The sequence below is a fragment of the Ceratotherium simum genome, chromosome X (assembly GCF_057802395.1).
Source record: "Ceratotherium simum simum isolate JZ-2026a chromosome X, ASM5780239v1, whole genome shotgun sequence".
Classification (NCBI taxonomy): domain Eukaryota; kingdom Metazoa; phylum Chordata; class Mammalia; order Perissodactyla; family Rhinocerotidae; genus Ceratotherium; species Ceratotherium simum.
Window position 1 is genome coordinate 51473963 of NC_141940.1, and position 19454 is coordinate 51493416.

Here is a 19454-nt window from a genome sequence, read left to right on the forward strand (position 1 = left end):
TTTCTTTTGGTTATCCAATTTGTTGGTGTATAATTGTTCATAGTAGTCTCTTATGATTCTTTGTATTTCTGTGGAATCAGTTATGTCTCTTTCAGTTCTGATTTGTTTATTTTAGTCTTGTTTTTTTCATAGTTACTTTCGCTAAAGATTTGTCCATTTTGTTTATCTTTTCAACAAAACAGCTCTTAATTTTGTTAATCTTTTCAATTGTTTTTGTGGTCCCTGTGTCATTTATTTCTGCTCTAATCTTGGTTATTTCCTTCTTTCCACTAACTTTGGGCTTAGTTTGCTCTTCTTTTCTAGTTCATTGAGGTATAAAGTTAGGTTGTTTGAAATCTTTCTTTTTTTCTTAATGTAGGCATTTTTTTCTATAAACCTCCATCTTAGAATTGCTTTTGTAACATCCCATAGGTTTTGATGTGTTGTACTTCATTTTTGTTTGTTTCAAAATATTTTTTGGTTTCTCTTTTGATATCTTCTTTGACCCATTGGTTGTTGAGGAGTGTGTTAATTTCTATATATTTGTGAATTTTTTGTTTTTCTTCTGTTATTGATTTCTAGTTTCATACCGTTGTGGTCAGAAATGATATTTGGCATGGTTTTAACCTTCTTAAATTTTCTGAGACTTGTTTTGTGACCTATCATATGATATATTCTGGAAAATGTTCCATGTGTACTTGAGAAGAAAGTGTATTCTGCTACTTTTGAATAGAATGTTCTGTATCTACTGTTGGGTCCATTTGATGCAAATATTGGATCAAGTCCAATATTTCCTTTTTGATTTTCTGTCTAGATGATCTATCCATTGTTGAAAGTGGGATATCGAAGTCTCCTACTATGATTATATTGTTGTCTATTTCTCCCTTCAGATCTGTTAGTATTTGATTAATGTAATTAGATGCTTTGATGATGGATGCATGTATGTTTATGATTGTTATTCTTTTTTTGGCTTAATCAATACATAATACCTGTTTTGTCTCTTGTTACCATTTTTGACTTAAAGTCTATTTTGTCCGAAATAAGTATAGCTACCCCGGCCTTCTTTTGGTTTCCACTGTAGTGGAATATCTTTTTCCATTTCTTCACTTTATCCAATGTGTGTCTATAAAGCTGAAGTGAGACTCTTATGGGCAGGATATAGTTGAGTTTTGTTTTTTTAATCCATGCAACCACTCTATGTCTTTTGATTGGAACTTTCAATCCATTTACCTTTACAGTAATTACTGATAGATAAGGACTTACTAATGCGATCTTATTAATTTTTTTCTCTTTTGTAGTTCCCTTGTTTCTTTCTTCTTTTCTTGCTGCCTTCCTTTGTGAATTGATGATTTTTCTTAGTGGTATGGTTTGATTCTTTTCTCTTTATCTTTTGTGAATCTACTGAAAGTGTTTGCTTTGTATTTACCATGAAACTGACATAAAATATCAATATAACAGTCTATTTTACACTGATAACAACTTCAATCACATACAAAAACTCTATCATTTTACTCCCCTCCTCAACATTTTATGGTTTTGGTAACTTAATTTACCTCTTTTTATATCGTGTATTCATTACCAAATTGTTGTAGCTATACCTGTTTTTTTTTTTTTTTTTTTTTTTTTTTTTTTTTTTTTGGTGAGGAATATTAGCCCTGAGCTAACATCTGTGCCCATCTTCCTCTATTTTATATGTGGGATGCCTGCCACAGCATGGTTTGATGAGCAGTGCATAGGTCCACACCCAGGATCCGAACCTGTGAAACCCGGGCCGCCAAAGTGGAGCACATGAACTTAACCACTACATCATGGGGCTAGCCCAGCTATAGATTCTTTAAATAGTTTATACTAAAGTTAGTTGACACACCACCATATTACAGAATTAGAGTATCTAAATCTGTTTATATGCTTACCTTTACCAGTGTGATGTATATGTTTTCATGTTACTAATTAGCATCCTTTTATTCCAGCTTGAAGAACTCCTTTCAGGATTTCTTGTAAGGCAGGTTTAGTAGTGATGAACCTCCTCAGATTTTGTTTGTTAGAGAAAGTCTTTTTTTTTGTTGTTTTTTTAAACAATTGTTCAGGCAGTGACTTTTTTTTTTTTTTTTTGAGGAAGATCAGCCCTGAGCTAACATCCATGCCAATCCTCCTCTTTTTGCTGAGGAAGACCGGCTCTGACCTAACATCTATTGCCAATCCTCCTAATTTTCTTCTCCAAAGCCCCAGTAGATAGTTGTATGTTATAGTTGCACATCCTTCTAGTTGCTGTATGTGGGATGCCGCCTGAGCATGGCCAGACAAGCGGTGCGTCACTGCATGCCCAGGATCTGAACCCGGGCCGCCAGTAGTGGAGCACGCACACTTAACCGCTAAGCCACGAGGCTGGCCCCAGAGAAAGTCTTTATCTCCTCTTTATTTCTGAAGGACAGCTTTGCTGGGTAATGTATTCTTTATTAGTAATTTCTTTCTTTCGACACTTCAAATACATCATCTCATTCTCTCCTGGTTTGCAAAATCTCTGCTGAGAAATCTTCTGATAGACTTATAGGGGTTCCCCTATACGAGATATTTTTTTTTCTCTTGCTGCTTTTAAGAGTCTGTCTTTGTCTTTGATTTTTGACAGTTTTATTATAATGTGTCTCGGAGGAGGTCATTTTGTATTGAAATTTTGGGGTGGTCTATTAGCTTCATGAACTTGAATATTCAAATCTCTCTCCAGGTTTGTGAAGTTCTCCTGCATTATTTTTTTAAATAAACTTTATATCATTTTTTCCCTCTTTTCTCCTTTTGGAACTCCAAGGATGGATACATTGTTTCTCTTAAAAGTTTCCCATAAATCTCATAGGATTTATTCATTTGTTTTCATTCTTTCTTCTCTTTACTCGTCTGCATAATTTCAATTGATCTGTCTCTAGCTTATTGATTCTTTCTTCTGCCTTTTCAATCTGCTGTGGAATCTCTTTATTAACTTCTTCAATTGAGTCATTGTATTCTTCAGCTCCAGAATTTCTGTTTAATTCTTTTTTTTTATGTTTTTTACCTCTTTATTGAACTTCTTATTTTGTTCTTATGTTTTTTCCTGATATCATTAAATTGTTTATCTGTTCTCTTGTAGCTCTCTGAGCATCTTTAGAAAAATTTTTTTTTAATTCTTTGTTGAGCAATTCCTGGATCTCCATTTTGGGAGCCAGTTACTGGAGGTTTTCTGTGTTCCTTTTGATGGAGTCATGTTTCCCTGATTCTTCATGATCCCTGTAGCCTTGTGTAGTTGTCTGCATTTTTGAAGAAGCAGTCACCTCTTCCAGAGTTTATGGACTGACTTTGGTAAGGAAAACCTTTCACCCTCAGGTGGAAGCACACTGGAGTATGTTGTGACCCCAGGTCTATTGGTACATGGGGCCAAGTGCGAGGGTGTGTGGTGGCACCATGTCCAGAGGGGTGTGATGTCTCTTCAGCTCAGGCCAATGGGGTCTGCAGCATTGACAACTGTGTGGTCCTTGGCAAGTACTGTGGGTGTCTGTAGTAGTTGCAAGGGCTGTTGGGGTCTTCAGTGGTTCCCTCCAAACCAGTTGTTAGGAACCAGGGCTGGCAGCATTGGTGGCCAGAGCCAGTGGTATGTACACACTCAGCTGTGAGGGTCAGCTGCAGTTGTCTATGTAGTAGCAGAGGCTGGTTGCAGACATAAACATAGTTGTGGGGACTAGGGCAGGCAGCAAGGGCCAGGGCCAACTGCAGACACTCTGGCAGCTTTGGAGGCCTTGACTGTTGGCATGCAGTACCATGGCTGTTAGGTATCACTCTGGCACATGGCAGTAGAGGCTGGTTATGACGGTCAGGCCAAGGGCCTTCAGGTGTACCACTGGAGAGGTTAGCTATAGGTGAGCACAGTGGTGCAGGCCAGTAACAGAAGACAGGGCCTGATCTGGGCCCACAAACAGCTGTAGGGTCCCTGGCTGTCAGCGTGCTCTTCTGTGGCTGCAGTTTTGCCCCAGGCATACACACAACAGTGGAAACTGGTGACTGGCATCAGGCCAATGGCATGGAGGTGCACAGCTGAGTGGCTGGCCTGAAGCATGCACATGGTGGTAGACATCAGCCACAGAGGTTTGGGCTGGTGTCTTGCACTTGAATAGCTATAGAGGCCTTGGCTGGATGCCCGTGAGGTTCCCGGGTTTCAGGGAGGGCAGGGCGAGGAAGTGAAGAGGAATTCAGGAGGCTGGCATCAGTGAACATAAATACCTGTGGGGTGAAAGCTGGTGAAATCTGCAGGGGATGTGTGGTGGCTTTGCTGGTCAGTCACTGGCGAAAGCTGCTGGGTTTGTCTCCAGAGCATGTCGCTGTGAACCACGATCACTTCCGCTGGGTTGCTGCTATTGGTAGCCCCTGCTCTTCTTCCTTGTTCCTAGCCATCTCTATATATCTTAGCTTTGCTAGTCTGGGTGGGCTGATACCAAAGTGGGACCTTTGTGTGGCACGCCAAAAAGCTGGGAATCTGGTTGGTCACTGCTCTTCCTTTCCTGGAGAGAAAAACTCTTTCAAGCTGGGAAGTTCCCTCTTGGCATTGAGCAGTGACAGCTTGGAGGATGGGATGATGCAGGTGAAATGAAGATGTCTTCTTACTCTTCTTGTCTGATTATTCTCGGGTTTTTCATTCTATTGTTTTACTAAAGTTTCTTAAGTGGGCTGCAGAGCTCTTCCAGAGCTATTTTTATTCATAGATAGCTGTCTAATTGTTAATCTTTGCTGGGGGATGGAGACTGAGGTCTCCTACATCGCTATTTTGGTGGCATCACCAATAAGCTGGGGCCTTTATCTTCTTGATTTGTAGGAAATCTTTACATATTCTGGATACCAATCCTTGAAAATTTTATGTGTTGAAAATACCTTTCCAATTTTGTGGCATGTCTTTTCAATTTTATGGTGTATGTTGATAAACAGGATTTCTAATTTTAATGTATTCTAATTTAATATTTTATTTTATGATTTCTTTGGATCTTATTTAAAAAATTATTCTCTAATCTGGCTTCAAAATTATAATTGTTTTTCTTCTAAGAATTTTAATGTTGTTCCTGCCACACTCAAGTCTCTAAGTTTTCTAGAACTATTATTATTATTATTATTGGTGTGCTATGATACATACATCTATTTTTCTCTATATGGATAACCACTTGTTCTGGCATCATTTCTTGAATAGTTTTCTCATTCCCAGTTACCTGCACCACCACCTCAGTCATATGAAACCTTGCCATGTGCATGCGTATGTGTGTGAATCTGTTTCTTAGATTTTCTTCTGTTCAGTTGGTCAGTTTTACTCTCCCTGTGCCAATATCATTCTTAATTTTAGTTTTATTTTGATGCAGTTCACATAGTTCAGCCTCTTAGGGCACAGAGAAGTGTGAAGGGTGGACAATGGATCTGGATGGACTTAGACATTCACTGTACTACCCCTGTCCATTCTCCTTTCCAAGGTAGTATTTTCATGTAAAAGTGGGCTTCCTCTGTCCTCCTGATGCTGGGGAAAAACGAGTGAGTGACTTAGGTGTTGTCTGCTGTATCTATACTTATCTCTGATGCTACGCTGTGGCTACAGTGGCCTGCTAACTGTACTAGTGATTGCTTAGATGTGGCTAGTCTATTTGGCCTTTTAAGGTGATTTTACCAAATTTAAGAAAAAATTTCACTAAAAGATACTATAAGTGAAAAGACAGACTATACATTAGAATAAATATTTGCAATACATATATACCACAAGGAATAATATTCCAACAAATATGAAAGATATAATAGAAAAATGGACAAAAAGCATGTATAGTAATTTGATAGAAGAGGAAATATTTTAATCAATAAACATTTGAATAAATGCTAAATCTTACTAGTAATCAGAAGATGCAAATCAAAACCAAAATAAATTAATATTGTATACTCATTCAATTAATAAAACATTTTTAAACAATCTGACAATACTAAGTTGTTAGATAAAATGTACATAGATAAGATAGCTTATGGGGATATACAGTGCTACAAGAATTATAGGCAATAATTTACCATTCATGTATAAAGCTAACTGTGCACATAACCTATGAATCAACAATTTCATTCCTATTTACTCAAGAAAAAATGTTGTGCATGTGTACCAGGATTCATATACAAGAATATTTGTAGAAACATTATTCACTGCAGCAATAAATTGGAAAAACTATAAATGCCCATCCAGAGGAGAATGGATACATTTTGAAATATTGATGCAGTGGAATATTATATAACAGTGAAGATGAATGAACTACAGAGATATATAATAATAGGGACCTTCTTAAGAACTGAACTTACTGTTCTTAATGTAATGTTTAGTGACAAAAGCAAGGCTCAGCCAATTTGTGTAGAATTCAGAAATCAAAAATGTATTGTTGGGTGATTGTGTGTGTGTGTGTGTGTGTGTGTAATTAAAATGCAATAGAATGATAAACTCAGGTATTAGGGTTGTATTTATCTGAAGTGATAGAGGCACATAAAGTAGATAAAAGTTATTTTCAGTGTTCTACTTTTAATGTTGGTAGTAGGTTTATGGGAATTTATTATATTATAAATGGATAAATAAATAAATATTAAAGAATCATGTATAGTCCCAAAATGTCAATAATTCATGAGATAAGGGTAATGCTTAATAAGATTCTGTACATCTGAGATCCATTTGAAGGATAAAAGGAAAATAATACCAACAACAAAAAGAAAATAAAGTAATGGATGAAGAGATGAACTAAGAGATAGAACAAAGGCAAGGATTTGAATACTAGTGTCAGTCAAATTAGAATTTAAAATTAAAAGTGCTTACATGATAACCTGCATGATTTATGAAGGAGATATATCAGTTATAAACATGTATGCTTCATCAACATAACAGCTAAATATATGAAATGGAAATATTAAAAATGTTAGGAAAGCAATAAAAATACTATTGTAGTGGAGGATTTTAAGACACTCAAAATCAGACATATCCATTAGGAAAAAAAGAGAAACTGAATGATATAGTTAATGAAGTCAATCTAATTAATATCTATAGAATTTTATATAACTTTAATGATTCTCATATGTCCATGAATTGATTGGAATAGTAATAAAAATATACCACTTTAAGATATGAAGACCAGATCATTTCATAGTTGAATCTCATTTAAACTTTAAAAGACAGGTAACGTAATGTTATCTAAGCCATTGAAGGCCATGGATAGAAAGAACCCCAATTCATGAGGCTAGTAGACCCTCATGTCCAAATCTGATAAAGATAGTACCAAAAGAAAACTATACACTAATTTTATTTAAGAATATAGGTACCAAAGTTCTAAGTTAAATATTAGACTATTCAGTATTTCAGTATAGTAAAAAAGTAAACTATGGCTAAACATGATTTATTTTAGTAATATAAAGATTGCTCAATATCAGCAAATCTATTAATATATTTATTTACTTCAACAAATTGAAGAGGAAAATGTGATCACGTCAATAGATACATTTGATAAAAGTCAGCATCTCTATCCCTTATAAAAACTTGAGGGCCGGCCCCGTGTCTTAGCAGTTAAGTGCACGCACTCCGCTACTGGCAGCCCGGGTTCGGATCCCAGGTGCGCACCGATGCACCGCTTCTCCGGCCATGCTGAGGCCGCGTCCCACATACAGCAACTAGAAGGATGTGCAACTATGACATACAACTATCTACTGGGGCTTTGGGGAAAAAAAAAAAAGGAGGAGGATTAGCAATAGATGTTAGCTCAGAGCCAGTCTTCGTCAGCAAAAAAAACTTGATATATAACAGAAATAGAAAGAAAATAATTAAATATGAGGAAAAAGTATTCACCAAACACCAACAGCAGACATAATTTTATGTGGTAAAATGCTGAAGCCATTTATATTAAAATAGTAGAATGCCCACTATTATCATTAGTGTTTGAAAATAAATTATCATATAATGAAAAAAAGAGGAAGATGAAATACTTGATACAAGTAATGGAAAAGAAAAATAAAATATTCTCCTTTTCCTGCATCACGAGACCATAGTAAATAAACTCCTAGTATTTATAGGGGAATTTTGTAAATTAGCTGGATATTAGATAAGTACCCAGAGTTCAATGGTATTTCTCTATACTAAAAATAACCAGTTACATATGGAAATCAAAGAAATGATTCTATTCACAACACCCATAAAAACATAAATATTTAAGAATAAATTTTACAAGAGTTGTATAGGATTTATAGGAAGACTATCATAGAATCTTATTAGAAAATATGAGATCTGAATGAATGGAAATACATACCTTGCTCTTGCGTGGCAAAGCTTAACATAATAAAAATGTCAACTCTCTTAAAAATTACTATATAAATTCAGTGTAATTCCAATAAAATCCCAGATTTTTTTTTAAATTTTAAAAATACTATTAAAGTTTATGTGGACCTATAAATGCTTGAATATAAAGAAGAAATTATGAAAAAAAATAATAGCGAGGGTGTTTTAACTTTAGGATTGGGAATAGGCAGATTAGTGGAACAGAAAAAGGAGCCCAGAAATAAATTTGTGCATACATGGAAATTTAATCTATGAAAAGAAATGGTTGCATTTCAGTGGAGAAGAATGATTTATTTAAATAAATTACTTTGGTACATCTGGAAGATAAATTTGGACTCCTGTCTCATAAGATATGCAAAAATTAATACTGATGCATAAATACTTAAGTTTAAAGAATGCACTATAAATTATGAAGAAAATTTAGGAAAGTGTAATGTGAAGTATGAGTTGGGCAAGTATTTCTACAGAAGAAAAGAAATCTAGAAGCTTTGAAAGAAAAGACAGACATATTTGAGAATGTAAAACAAGAAACTCTTTATGGCAAAAATACACGTAAACAAAATCAACGAATACATAGTATTTATCCTCTTGCTCAAAGTTCTGTATGTATTGGGCCTGTTTGTACTTACAATACATATAACAGAAGAAGATAACTATCAATAATACATGAAAAGACAAATAGCTGAGTAGAAAAATGGCAAAAGAAAGAAATGGATGATTCATTTAAGTGCAAATTAAAACCAGCTAAACCACGTGAAAATAAGTCTATGTTTTCTAGTAACCAGGGAAATGCCAACTAAAATTAAGGTAACATTTTTCACCCAAAATAGTGGCAAAAATAATAAAAGTTGTGCTAACATCCATTGCTAATGGAAATGTAAATGAAATGTACCTTCCTGCTTTGCTGATGGTAATATGAGTTATTCAGGCCTTTAGGGAAAGTAATTTAGCCCTTGTGGAAATCTACCACAGGTATAAAAGCACCAGTTTATAAGGATATATGTAACACTGTAATACCAAAACAAGCGAACAATATCAACAACTAGAAAGAAAGGGAAATGATTGAAGAAAATGTGGTTCATTCATATAATGGAATGTTATGCAGATGTTAAAATACTAAGTTATACTTATACCAAGTGACTTGGAAGACTTCCCACAATATAATATTAAGTGAGAAAAATGAGATGCAGGAAAGTTTATATGATTCACACATAAACCAAAGACTTAAATCCTTTGCATGCAAATATACATGTATAGGTTTGTGTATGATTTTTTGAAGATGGAGAAAAGTATAGAGGGCTATATTCCAGGCTATAAGCATAGGTTATCTAGGGTTGGGGTGGGGTGATAAAGTGGGCTGGAGGAAAGTAGAGGGACAGAAAGGAAGAGAAAGGAAAAAATAAAGACAATATTTACGGGTAGAACTTTGAGTATATGAATAAGTATAAAGTGCAGAACTCAGCAGTAAAAGGATAAGGGAAGAAGACTAACTATATGAAACAAATCTAGTGTGAGGATTTAGAATGTTTAGTACTATTCTCTCAAAATCAATGGCTAAAAGTTGACTGTTCTCTAAGCAGAATGAATTGGGGACTGATGTCAAGACCCATTATACACCATTTGCATTTAGTTTTGTGTGATATAAATTATATAACTTTCTCATTAGAAAAAAATAGTACTAGAAGAAAAAAGTGACTTAGATTCACCTAAAGTTGACTATGTAATTATTTTTCACATTGTGCTGATAGTGTGATGAGTGTCAATGTTATTTTTTTATTTTGATGATGTTGAATAGCATTAATGCTTTTCTCACTTTTAAATATTTATTTTAAACTTTATATGCAGTAAAATTCACACATTTTGATGTACAGTTCTATGTATGTAGATAAATACATAGTTGTGTAACCACCTCCACAATAAAGATACAGAACAGTTCTATCACACCACAAAAATGCCCTCATACAGTCCCTTTGTCACAACTTTCCCTCCTATCCCTAACTGCTGGCCACTGATCTGTTCTTCATTCCCATAGTTTTGCCTTTTAAAGAATGTCATATAAATGGAATCAAACTGTATGTAGCCTTTTGAGTCTGATTTCTTTCACTTGGCAAAGTGAATTTGAGATTCATCCAAGTTGTGCCATTTATTAACAGTTTGCTGCACTAGTAACTGTATAATAAAGTATACAAGCATACCTCGTTTGATTGTGCTTCGCTTTTATTGTGTTTCGCAGATATCGCTTTTATTACAAATTGAGGGTTTGTGGCAACCCTGTGTCCAGCAAGTCTACTGGCTCCATTTTTCCAACAACATTTGCTCATTTCTTGTCTCTGTGTCACATTTGGGTAAGTCTCACAATATTTCTAACTTTTTCATTGTTATTATGTTTGTTATGGTGATCTGTGATCAGTGATCTTTGATGTTACTATTCTAATTGTTTTGGGGTGCCACGAAATGTGCCCAAATAAGATGGCAAACTTGATAAATATTGTCTATGTTCTGACTGCTCCACTAACTGGCCATTCCTCTGTCTCTCTTCCTCTCCTTGGGCCTCCCTATTCCCTGAGTCACAACAATATTGAAATTAGGCCACTTAATAACCCTACAATGGCCTCTAAGTTGCTAGAGTTGCTAAAGAAACAATAGAGCTGTTGATTGACTTCCAAACAGATAGACTTCTAAAACTAAGACAACTATGAGAAATGTCTGGGTAAATAAGATTGCTGGGTTCCAGTGTCTGCCTCTGTGTGTATATGTGCATGCATGTACATATGCATGCAGGGTGGATAATGGCAGCCTAGAGCAATAGTGGGCGGGGTGATATAGTCAGGAACATCATTGCTTTTCCTACCACTACTGCAGTTATGGAAAAGCGTTAGTGCTAGACAGAGATAGCTGGGAATTCTCAGTAAAGAACAGGAGCCCAGCTGGAGTGGGGAGAAGCTAATGGGTTCAGGCTTTTATGGATTTCCTCCTTCAGACCCTCCAGCCTTTGAGAAAAGATATTGGGAAGCTTATGAAATTCATAGGGAAAAATTAACAAATGTATTAAATTCAATAACTTAGGGGCAATGAGGTAATGTCTCTAAATTAAAAAAAAAAGGAAAATAGAAAAGAGAAATAAAAGCAAAACATAATAAATTCAAAACATGAATTAAGATGGTAGAAATACCCTAACATAATAGCAATTACCACCAAGTAAATGAATGGGATAAAAATCAATAATAACAAACAAGGCAAAAGAGGGAATTATACAGGAAATTAAGAAATACTTAGAACTGAATGACACTGAAAATATAACACTTTATAAATTGTGAAATACAGCTAAAGCAGTGCTTATAGGACAATTTATTAGCTTTGAATACATTTCCCAGAAAACAAGAAGCAATGACATTTTTTAAGCTAAGCATTCAGCCCAGGAAACTAGAGATGCTGTAACAACTGTGTAACTCCAAAGAAAAAAGAATCAAGGAAATAATAAAACAAAAATCGATAAAATTGAAAACAAATAAAAAACAAAGACTAACACAGATAAAAGCAGACTATTTCAGAAACATTAGATAAATAAATCTCTGGAAAAACCCTGTAAGATAAAAGAAAGATGTAAATAATCCATAATCCAATAACAGAATAAAAATGGGGCAACAGCTACAGATACAATGGGTACCCTAAAATCTTGTTAATGGATGCATGTCCTGGCACAGGTATTCTAGAGAACAGTCTGGTGCTGTGGGTGATGGGTTGAAATTAAGAAAGCATGTAATTTATGACTCAACATTCCCGCTCTTGGACATACACCAGAGCAACTTTCACATAGTATCAAAAGGGTATATGTACAAGTATGTTCATCACTGCGTCTTTGGTTGTAGCAAAGAGTTGAAGACAACTTAAGAGTCCACCAGTTATCCTCTTATCCTGCTTTATTTTTCTTCATAGTGTTATCACCATTTGACATTATGGGTACTGGAGATACTGTGTAGAAGAAGGCAAAGTCCATACCTTTGTAGAGCTTTACATTTTAATATAGAAAGTCATATGATAAACAAATAAATATCTTACATAATAAACAAATACACAAAGCCTATAATGTCAAGTAGTGACAACGCTTATGCAGTTATTTAAAACAGGATAGGCGGTGGGGGGGGGGCTCAATGAGGAGGTGATCTTTGAACAGAGATCTGATTATAGTGAGAGTGAGATATGTAAAGATCTGGGGGAAGTGCCTTCCACATAGCAGGAACAGCTAGCATGAAGGCCCTAAGGCGGAAGAGGGCATGGTAATATTGGAGGAACAATAAGGAAGCCAATGTGCCTGGAGTAGAGCAATCAATGCAGAATGGTAGAATTTCAGATCAAAGAGGTAGCCTGGGAGACACAAGATGTAAGGCTTGGTTGACCATTGTAATGACTTTAGATTTTAATCTAAGGATGATGGTGAATTCTTGGAGAATTTCATGTAGGGGCCTATCATTATCTGAACTGGCTGTTTAAAGAATTGTCTGGCTAGTGTTTGGAGAACCAATTGAAGGGGGAAAAGTGGAAACAGGAAAACCAGTCAGGCAACTATTGCAGAAGTCCAGGAGAGAGATCATGGTAGCTTGGACTATGATGAAAGTGATGGAAAAGGTTAGAGACGATCAGATCCAAGATATATTTTGAAGCTAGAGCCATCCAGATTTTTGGATGTACTGGATATGGATTGTGAGAGAAAGAGAGAAGTCCAAAGTTGTTTCACTAAGCAACTGATGAATGGTAGTGTCACATATTGACATGAGGAAGACTGAGAGAGGAGCATTTTGGAGAATGTATATGAATTTGTTCAGTTTTGGACAATGAATTGAACAAAAGACGTGTCTCCTCAGAGTCCCTCAATTGCCTCATTTGTCTCTTATGATTGGCAGCCCTGCTGCAGCAGGTTGCTGCTCTTTTACATCTAGATTTAAATGCAATTCCACACCATGTGGTGTGAGATCTGTCTTCCTGAGTAGGGTGACCAAATATCATGGTTCGTCCAGGATTGACAGGTTTCTCAGGAAGCAGGATTTTCAGTGCTAAAACCAGACAGTCCCAGGCAAACTAGAACAGTTGGTCACTCTATTCTTGAGTAACTACCAAGGGGCCAGATGATGCAACTCAGAATGTTGGGAAAGTTAGCTCTTTATGGGATGAACTTTGACTAATGGGAAATGAGAGACAGATGGTGTTACAGGTTGGGTTTTCTTGATATAAATGCTCAGATGGTGTTTAGCATGTGATATATTTATTATGGGTTAACACATGTGCATGGAAGGAGGCAGAAGCAAGATTAGATAGAGGGATAATTCAAACTGTCAGGAAGACCCAACGAAACTTTGACTAATCCCATGGTTAGATCATAAAAAGCCCATTAAAGTTGTCCTGAGGAAGGCCAAAATGGCTTGGCTTTTAAACCTCTGTAATCAATGTTTGGTTGTGAGCTGCCCCAGGAATGATGTACTCTTGGTGAGATGACTCTGAGGGAGCTGACAGCTGGAGTCTGACTCCCAGCAGCTGGACAACAAATCCTCTCTTGAAGACAGTTCTGAATAAGCACATGTTCATGCCCACCACAAAAGGGACTTAGTGTATAAATTTCCCCATCTTTATCTCCTTTGTGGACTGCTCTGAGGTATGATTTTTTCTTCCAAAACTTGAGATGTCTGTGTGTTGAGTGAACGTGCTTATTGAGGGATCTAACCTGCATTTCTTTGCCCTTTTACTCCTTGCCCTTACTGACCTGGATTTATCCTCCCAAATAATTCCAGAACTTTGTGATTTTTTACCTCAGGCTTTGTTACCTAGAGTCCTTGGACTTAAATAGTTGTGTTAAATATGAGATGCCTGTTAAACATCTAACTGGAGATATCGAGTAGACAGCTAGAAGGTCAGGGCTGCAGTTACACATTTAGAAGTCCCAGATGGCCTTTAAAACCATGGGAGTGGATGAAATGACCTAGACAGAATGTATAAATAGAGAAGACAACAAGGCTGAGCTCAGTTAAATCGTTAATAAATAGAAGCTATACATAATCAAAGTATCATTTCCTTATATATTAGCATTTACAAACAAAGGGAATATTCCCGGGTACCCATACATATTGCAGTTTAAACCACATTAATTTTGCCATTCATACACTACAGCAGAAATTTAGTATTATCTGGGAGAAGGGGATAGGCAGAAACAAGAAGTGAGGAAAAGGCAACATTGTCTCCAAGAGATCAGTCTGTTACAATGTTCTTGAGTTTGAGATCAAGGAACATAAAAATAAGTTAGGAAAAATATTTCATCAACAGTTTAATTGCAATATTTTGCTTCCTATACCAGGAGGAATTTTTTTACCACCTATATACTTCCTCCTTTGTTAGGAGAATATTGTCTGTGCTCACAGAAGACCTCAGAGAACACAGTATCAAATTCTTGGCTTTGAGTTCCAAAAATAGACTCTTATCTCATAGCAAAGAAAAAAATAGTCTTGAAAGCTAAAGTTTTTATTTTATAAGAGCTATTGCTATTGGAATTCAAAGGCTAAACCCTGAAAGAAGCTGTTTATAATTCTCATGTCATACAATAGATATAAAAAAGAGTAGATAAAGAGCCATGTGATGCAATCTGGGGGAGGGGATTGGAATTGACTGATTTTAAAATTTAATTGAGAAAAATCACTATAATTATTGATTTTATTTCAAAATAATTAAATTAAAATTTTATAAATCAAACAAAATTTGGAGCTTGGGAAATAAATTTAGTTTAGTCACAGAAAAACAAAGAAACACAATCAACATGTAAAATTTAATGTTTCTATGTGCCTTCGTTGTTTATTTTTCTGTTTGTAAAAGTAATACAAAATCATTTTATACATAACACAATATTTTTGGCTTGGTAAGGATATTTTAATTTGATGATATGTGTCACCTCTTCCCCAAATTTCCCTGCGCATTTTCCTTTTGGCAGCTGTAGGTTGGGGATGAGTACCTCCCTCACATGTCTGTCTGTAGCTAAATATTTACAAGGAAACAGATGATCCTCCTGGGGGAAAATGAATTAAGACCCCAATCCTTTTCCTTTGAAACTGAAAGTCATTAAAATACATATAGGTGAGTGGTGTGAGCCCAGAGGGCATGAAATGCGATGGAATCTCATGAGAGAGAATTCAACATAAATGAGAAGGGAATCTGGCCTACTGGCCTACGCTTAACAAGAGGGTCTTGGAGGCAGCAGACAGGAGTAACTGATTCTCGGTGCTCTGTGCAGCTTATATTGGGACTTCATAACTCATACATTCTGGTTCTGATTATACTTCATAATAATGATGGATTGAAGTTGATAATATTTCACTTAGGTTTTTAAATTATCTGTAGTCACAGTGAAGATTGGCAGATTGGCCTTTAGTTTTCTTTCTCTTTTTTTTGGATTAAGGTTTTAGTCAAAAATATCCTACTAAATTCTACATTGTTTTATATGCTTTGTAACACTTTAAGTGGTATAAAGATAATCATTTTATTGGAGATATAATACACCTTACCCATTAAACAGTCTAAGCCAGGAAATATTTAGTGGAGTTGGAAGTGGTAATAATACTTTTTTATCCATAGTTATTAAACTTCCAGGTTTCTACATCTTTGGAGGCTTTTTGGTTTATTTTGTTAAGACTTGCTAATATGTTAGCATTATGTTTCATATATCACTCCTCTACTTTTGTGGTTTTATCCTTTTTCTCCGTTATATGATTGTGTTTAATCTGTTTTCTGTGATTTCACGTTTTCACAATGTTTTTTAAAGAACAACAATTTTACTCTTTTTCTATTTCCTATTTTATTTCTCCTTTTACTTTATTAACTTCTTCCTTTTACATTCCTTAGGTCTACTTGATAGTCTTCTGTTTTCTTCAGTTTTATGTTATGCTTAGTTCACACAATCATATTGCCTTTCTTAGTATTCTACAGAGCGGCAGTTGTGTTATTTTTTTTTCTTTAAATTAGACAACCCATTTCAAGGTTATTGCGGAGCAGAGACTCTGAATCTTCATACAGAAGTGCTTATTTGGTGAAGTCCCTTCTGGGAAACATTGACTGTGCTCTTCAGTTCCACTCCCCAGTAACTAGAGTTTATTCCTTTTGACTGCTGCAAAATATTGCATTTTGTGAATAATCCCAGTTTATTTTTTCCTATATGTTATCATTTGAGTTGCTTCGGTTTTCTTTGCTATTATTGATATTGCTGCTTTTACATGTCTCATGATATACATTTGCAAAAATATCTTTTTTATATATAACTAATTTAATGCAAAATTATTTTCCAAAGAAAATGTTCTTCCACCAGGAATATGTAAGATAGCCAATTGATCCACAATATCTCTAAAACTTGGTATTGGCCTGCTTTTAATTTTTTTTCCCACTTGAATGAATATAAAGTGTTTTCTCGTTGTAGTTTTACTTGTATTTTTCTGATCATTAATGAGGTTGAGGATCTCTTCATGTTAGTTATAAATATTTCCTTTTCTTGAAATGCCTCTCTTTTTTTGCTGATTTTTCTATGAGGATATTTATTTTCTTCTTACTAATTTATGGGATTTATTTTTGTATTTTCAATTCCTATCCTTTTCTGGTTATATGTGTTGTAAACACATTTTTTCTCCCAGACTGTGGCTTGTGTTTTCACTTTCCTAAAAGCATTGCTTGATGGACAGAAGTTCTTAATTTTAATGTAGTCAACTTTATCATCTCTTAAAAAACAGTGTTTTGTGTTTTGTTTAAGAGGGCCTTCTTTACCCCAAGGTCAAGAAGATATTCACCTATATTTCCCATTAAACATTTTACAGTTTTATTTTTTATATTTAAGATATTTGATCCATTATCTAAAGTTAACTTGAATGGTGTGAAGTAGATATCCAATTTTAATTTTTCCCTGTGAATAACCATTTGCCACCTGCTTTTATTGAATAGTCCTTTCTGTCCCTATTTACCTACTATGCTATGTTTGACTTATATCAAAGTTTTATATATGTGTGGGTGTGGGGGAATAAAACTTCTCTGGATTTCTCAATTCTCCTGTTAAAAAGCCCTAGCCTCCTGAGACACAAAAATATTAAGATAGAGAACATTTGCTTTCATTTCTCCTAGAAACATTTTACTCTACACATACCAAGAGAATTAGATCTGTAGCCATTTGTCTAGTTAATTGCTTTGATCTAAAGGGGTAATAAAACATCTCTTATCTCTTCCAGAGAGGGTCAAATGGTTACAGTCCTGACTAGCTCCATAGATTAAGTCCCAAGGTTCCAGGAAGACTGGAGTACTGTCTCCTTTGGTATTTACATGCCACAGGGATGAAGCCCAGCATTTGGCAACATCTCTAGGTTATAAAAGTTGAAGACAACTGGGGTTTATTTGGTCCTTGGAAGATGTGTTTACATTCCAAAAGGTGAGGGTGAGAACCCAGGATCCTTTTCATCACATCTCAGATGAGCAAAAGTTTTTTTTCCCCGTTTTTTGGGGAGAGGGGGACAGAGAATGGTTGTCTCTCTCCTGTGTATAAATGCAGAAAATTCATTGTTGTCCATCCCTTGTCTATGGCAAGTAACCTGCCACCCAGGTAGAAAGATTCTATAAATTCTCATTACATCGTCTGGGGATGTAAGTGTGGGGACTGATGCTGCAATGTTACTCTGGCTGTTGATCTGGTTGTATCAATAAGGAACTCTTTTTACCTGACCTAAGTGCCTCATGTTTCATATATGTGTATATATATATGAATCATATATATATGTACACACATGCACATATATTTTGCACATATATAGCATATATAGTATATATAATTATATTATATACTATAACTATATAGTATATAATATATTAATAATTATATATGTTAATAATTATATAATATATTAATATATAAACATAATATATTATATATTTATACATATATATAATTATTGTGCAAGTGGGATAACATATCAGACTCTTCAGATTTTGAGAAAACAGCGGGTCCCTTTCTAAACTCTATTCTATCCATTGGTCAGTTTTTCTGTGCTTAATTACTATATCTTCATAATAAGTCCAGGTAGCTGGTAAAGCAAATCTGCTATCTTCTTCAGAAGTGTCTTGGCTAATCTTGAAGTTTAATTTTTTCATAAAATTTTATGACCAGCTTATCAACCTACATGAAAAAACTACTGAAATTTTAATGGAATTTCACTAAATCTATAGATTAATTTGGGGAAAATTGATGCCATTATGACATTGCCTTCTATATGGAACAGGGATATCTCTCCTTCTGTTTAGGTCTTCCTTAATATATAAATATAGTTTTATTATTTTCCCTGCAGAGATCTTTGATATTATTGATTAGATATATATTTAGGGACTTGGCATTTTTTGATGCTATTGTGATTTTTAAAAAAATGTTTCTAATTGTTTATAGTTTATAAAAATGCATTTGACTTTAGAATATTGATTTCTTTTTACCTAATAAAACTCTTTTATTTATTTTAATATTTTGTCTATAGATTCCTTTGGGATTTCTACGTAATTATTTTATCTGCAAATAATGGCAATTTATCTCCTTTTCAATCCTTATGACTTTAATTTCTTTTTCTTTTCTTATTGTGCTGGCTAGAGCTCCATTATAATGTAAAATAACTGGTGATAGTGGGAATCTTTGTACTGTGTCTGATTTAAAGTTTCTCCATTCTCTCATTTTGATGTGTAATGCTTTATTATATTTTAGTTTAAATTAGTTTTAAATTTCTATTAAGATTTTTCCTTTGACCTATGAATTAGACTATAAAATTTTTTCTGATTATAATGGATATTTAAATTTATCTTATTATCAACTTATTTCTGTTAAGGATCAAAATACTGCCTATATGTTATCTATTCTTTCAAATTTGTTGCACTGTGCTTGACAGACACATCCTATGTAACCCCAATGAGTCATGCTCTTGTGTAATCAATTCTCCTTGAATGTGGATAGTACTTGTGACTTGCTTCAAACCAACACGATATGGCCAAGGTGATAGACTGTTGTTCTCTTGATTAATTTATCTTATAAGGCAAAGGTGAAGATCTTTTGAAGATGTAATTAAAGTCCCTAATTACTTCACTTACGTTAAAC

General features: G+C 34.8%; 1 protein-coding gene across 6 annotated transcripts in view; it reads left to right on the forward strand.

Moving 5' to 3' along the window:
• LOC147911859 (uncharacterized) overlaps positions 1–19454 on the forward strand; it is a 434190-nt gene that overhangs the window by 294155 nt on the left and 120581 nt on the right. For all 6 annotated transcript variants that reach the window (XR_015550692.1, XR_015550691.1, XM_087427626.1 and 3 more), the window contains one exon: positions 10551–10662. Coding sequence is in view for 4 of the 6 variants with exons in the window: in XM_087427626.1 (XP_087283752.1) it covers positions 10551–10662 (112 nt within the window). In the remaining 2 variants the exon portion in view is untranslated. The remainder of the gene's footprint in view (positions 1–10550; positions 10663–19454) is intronic.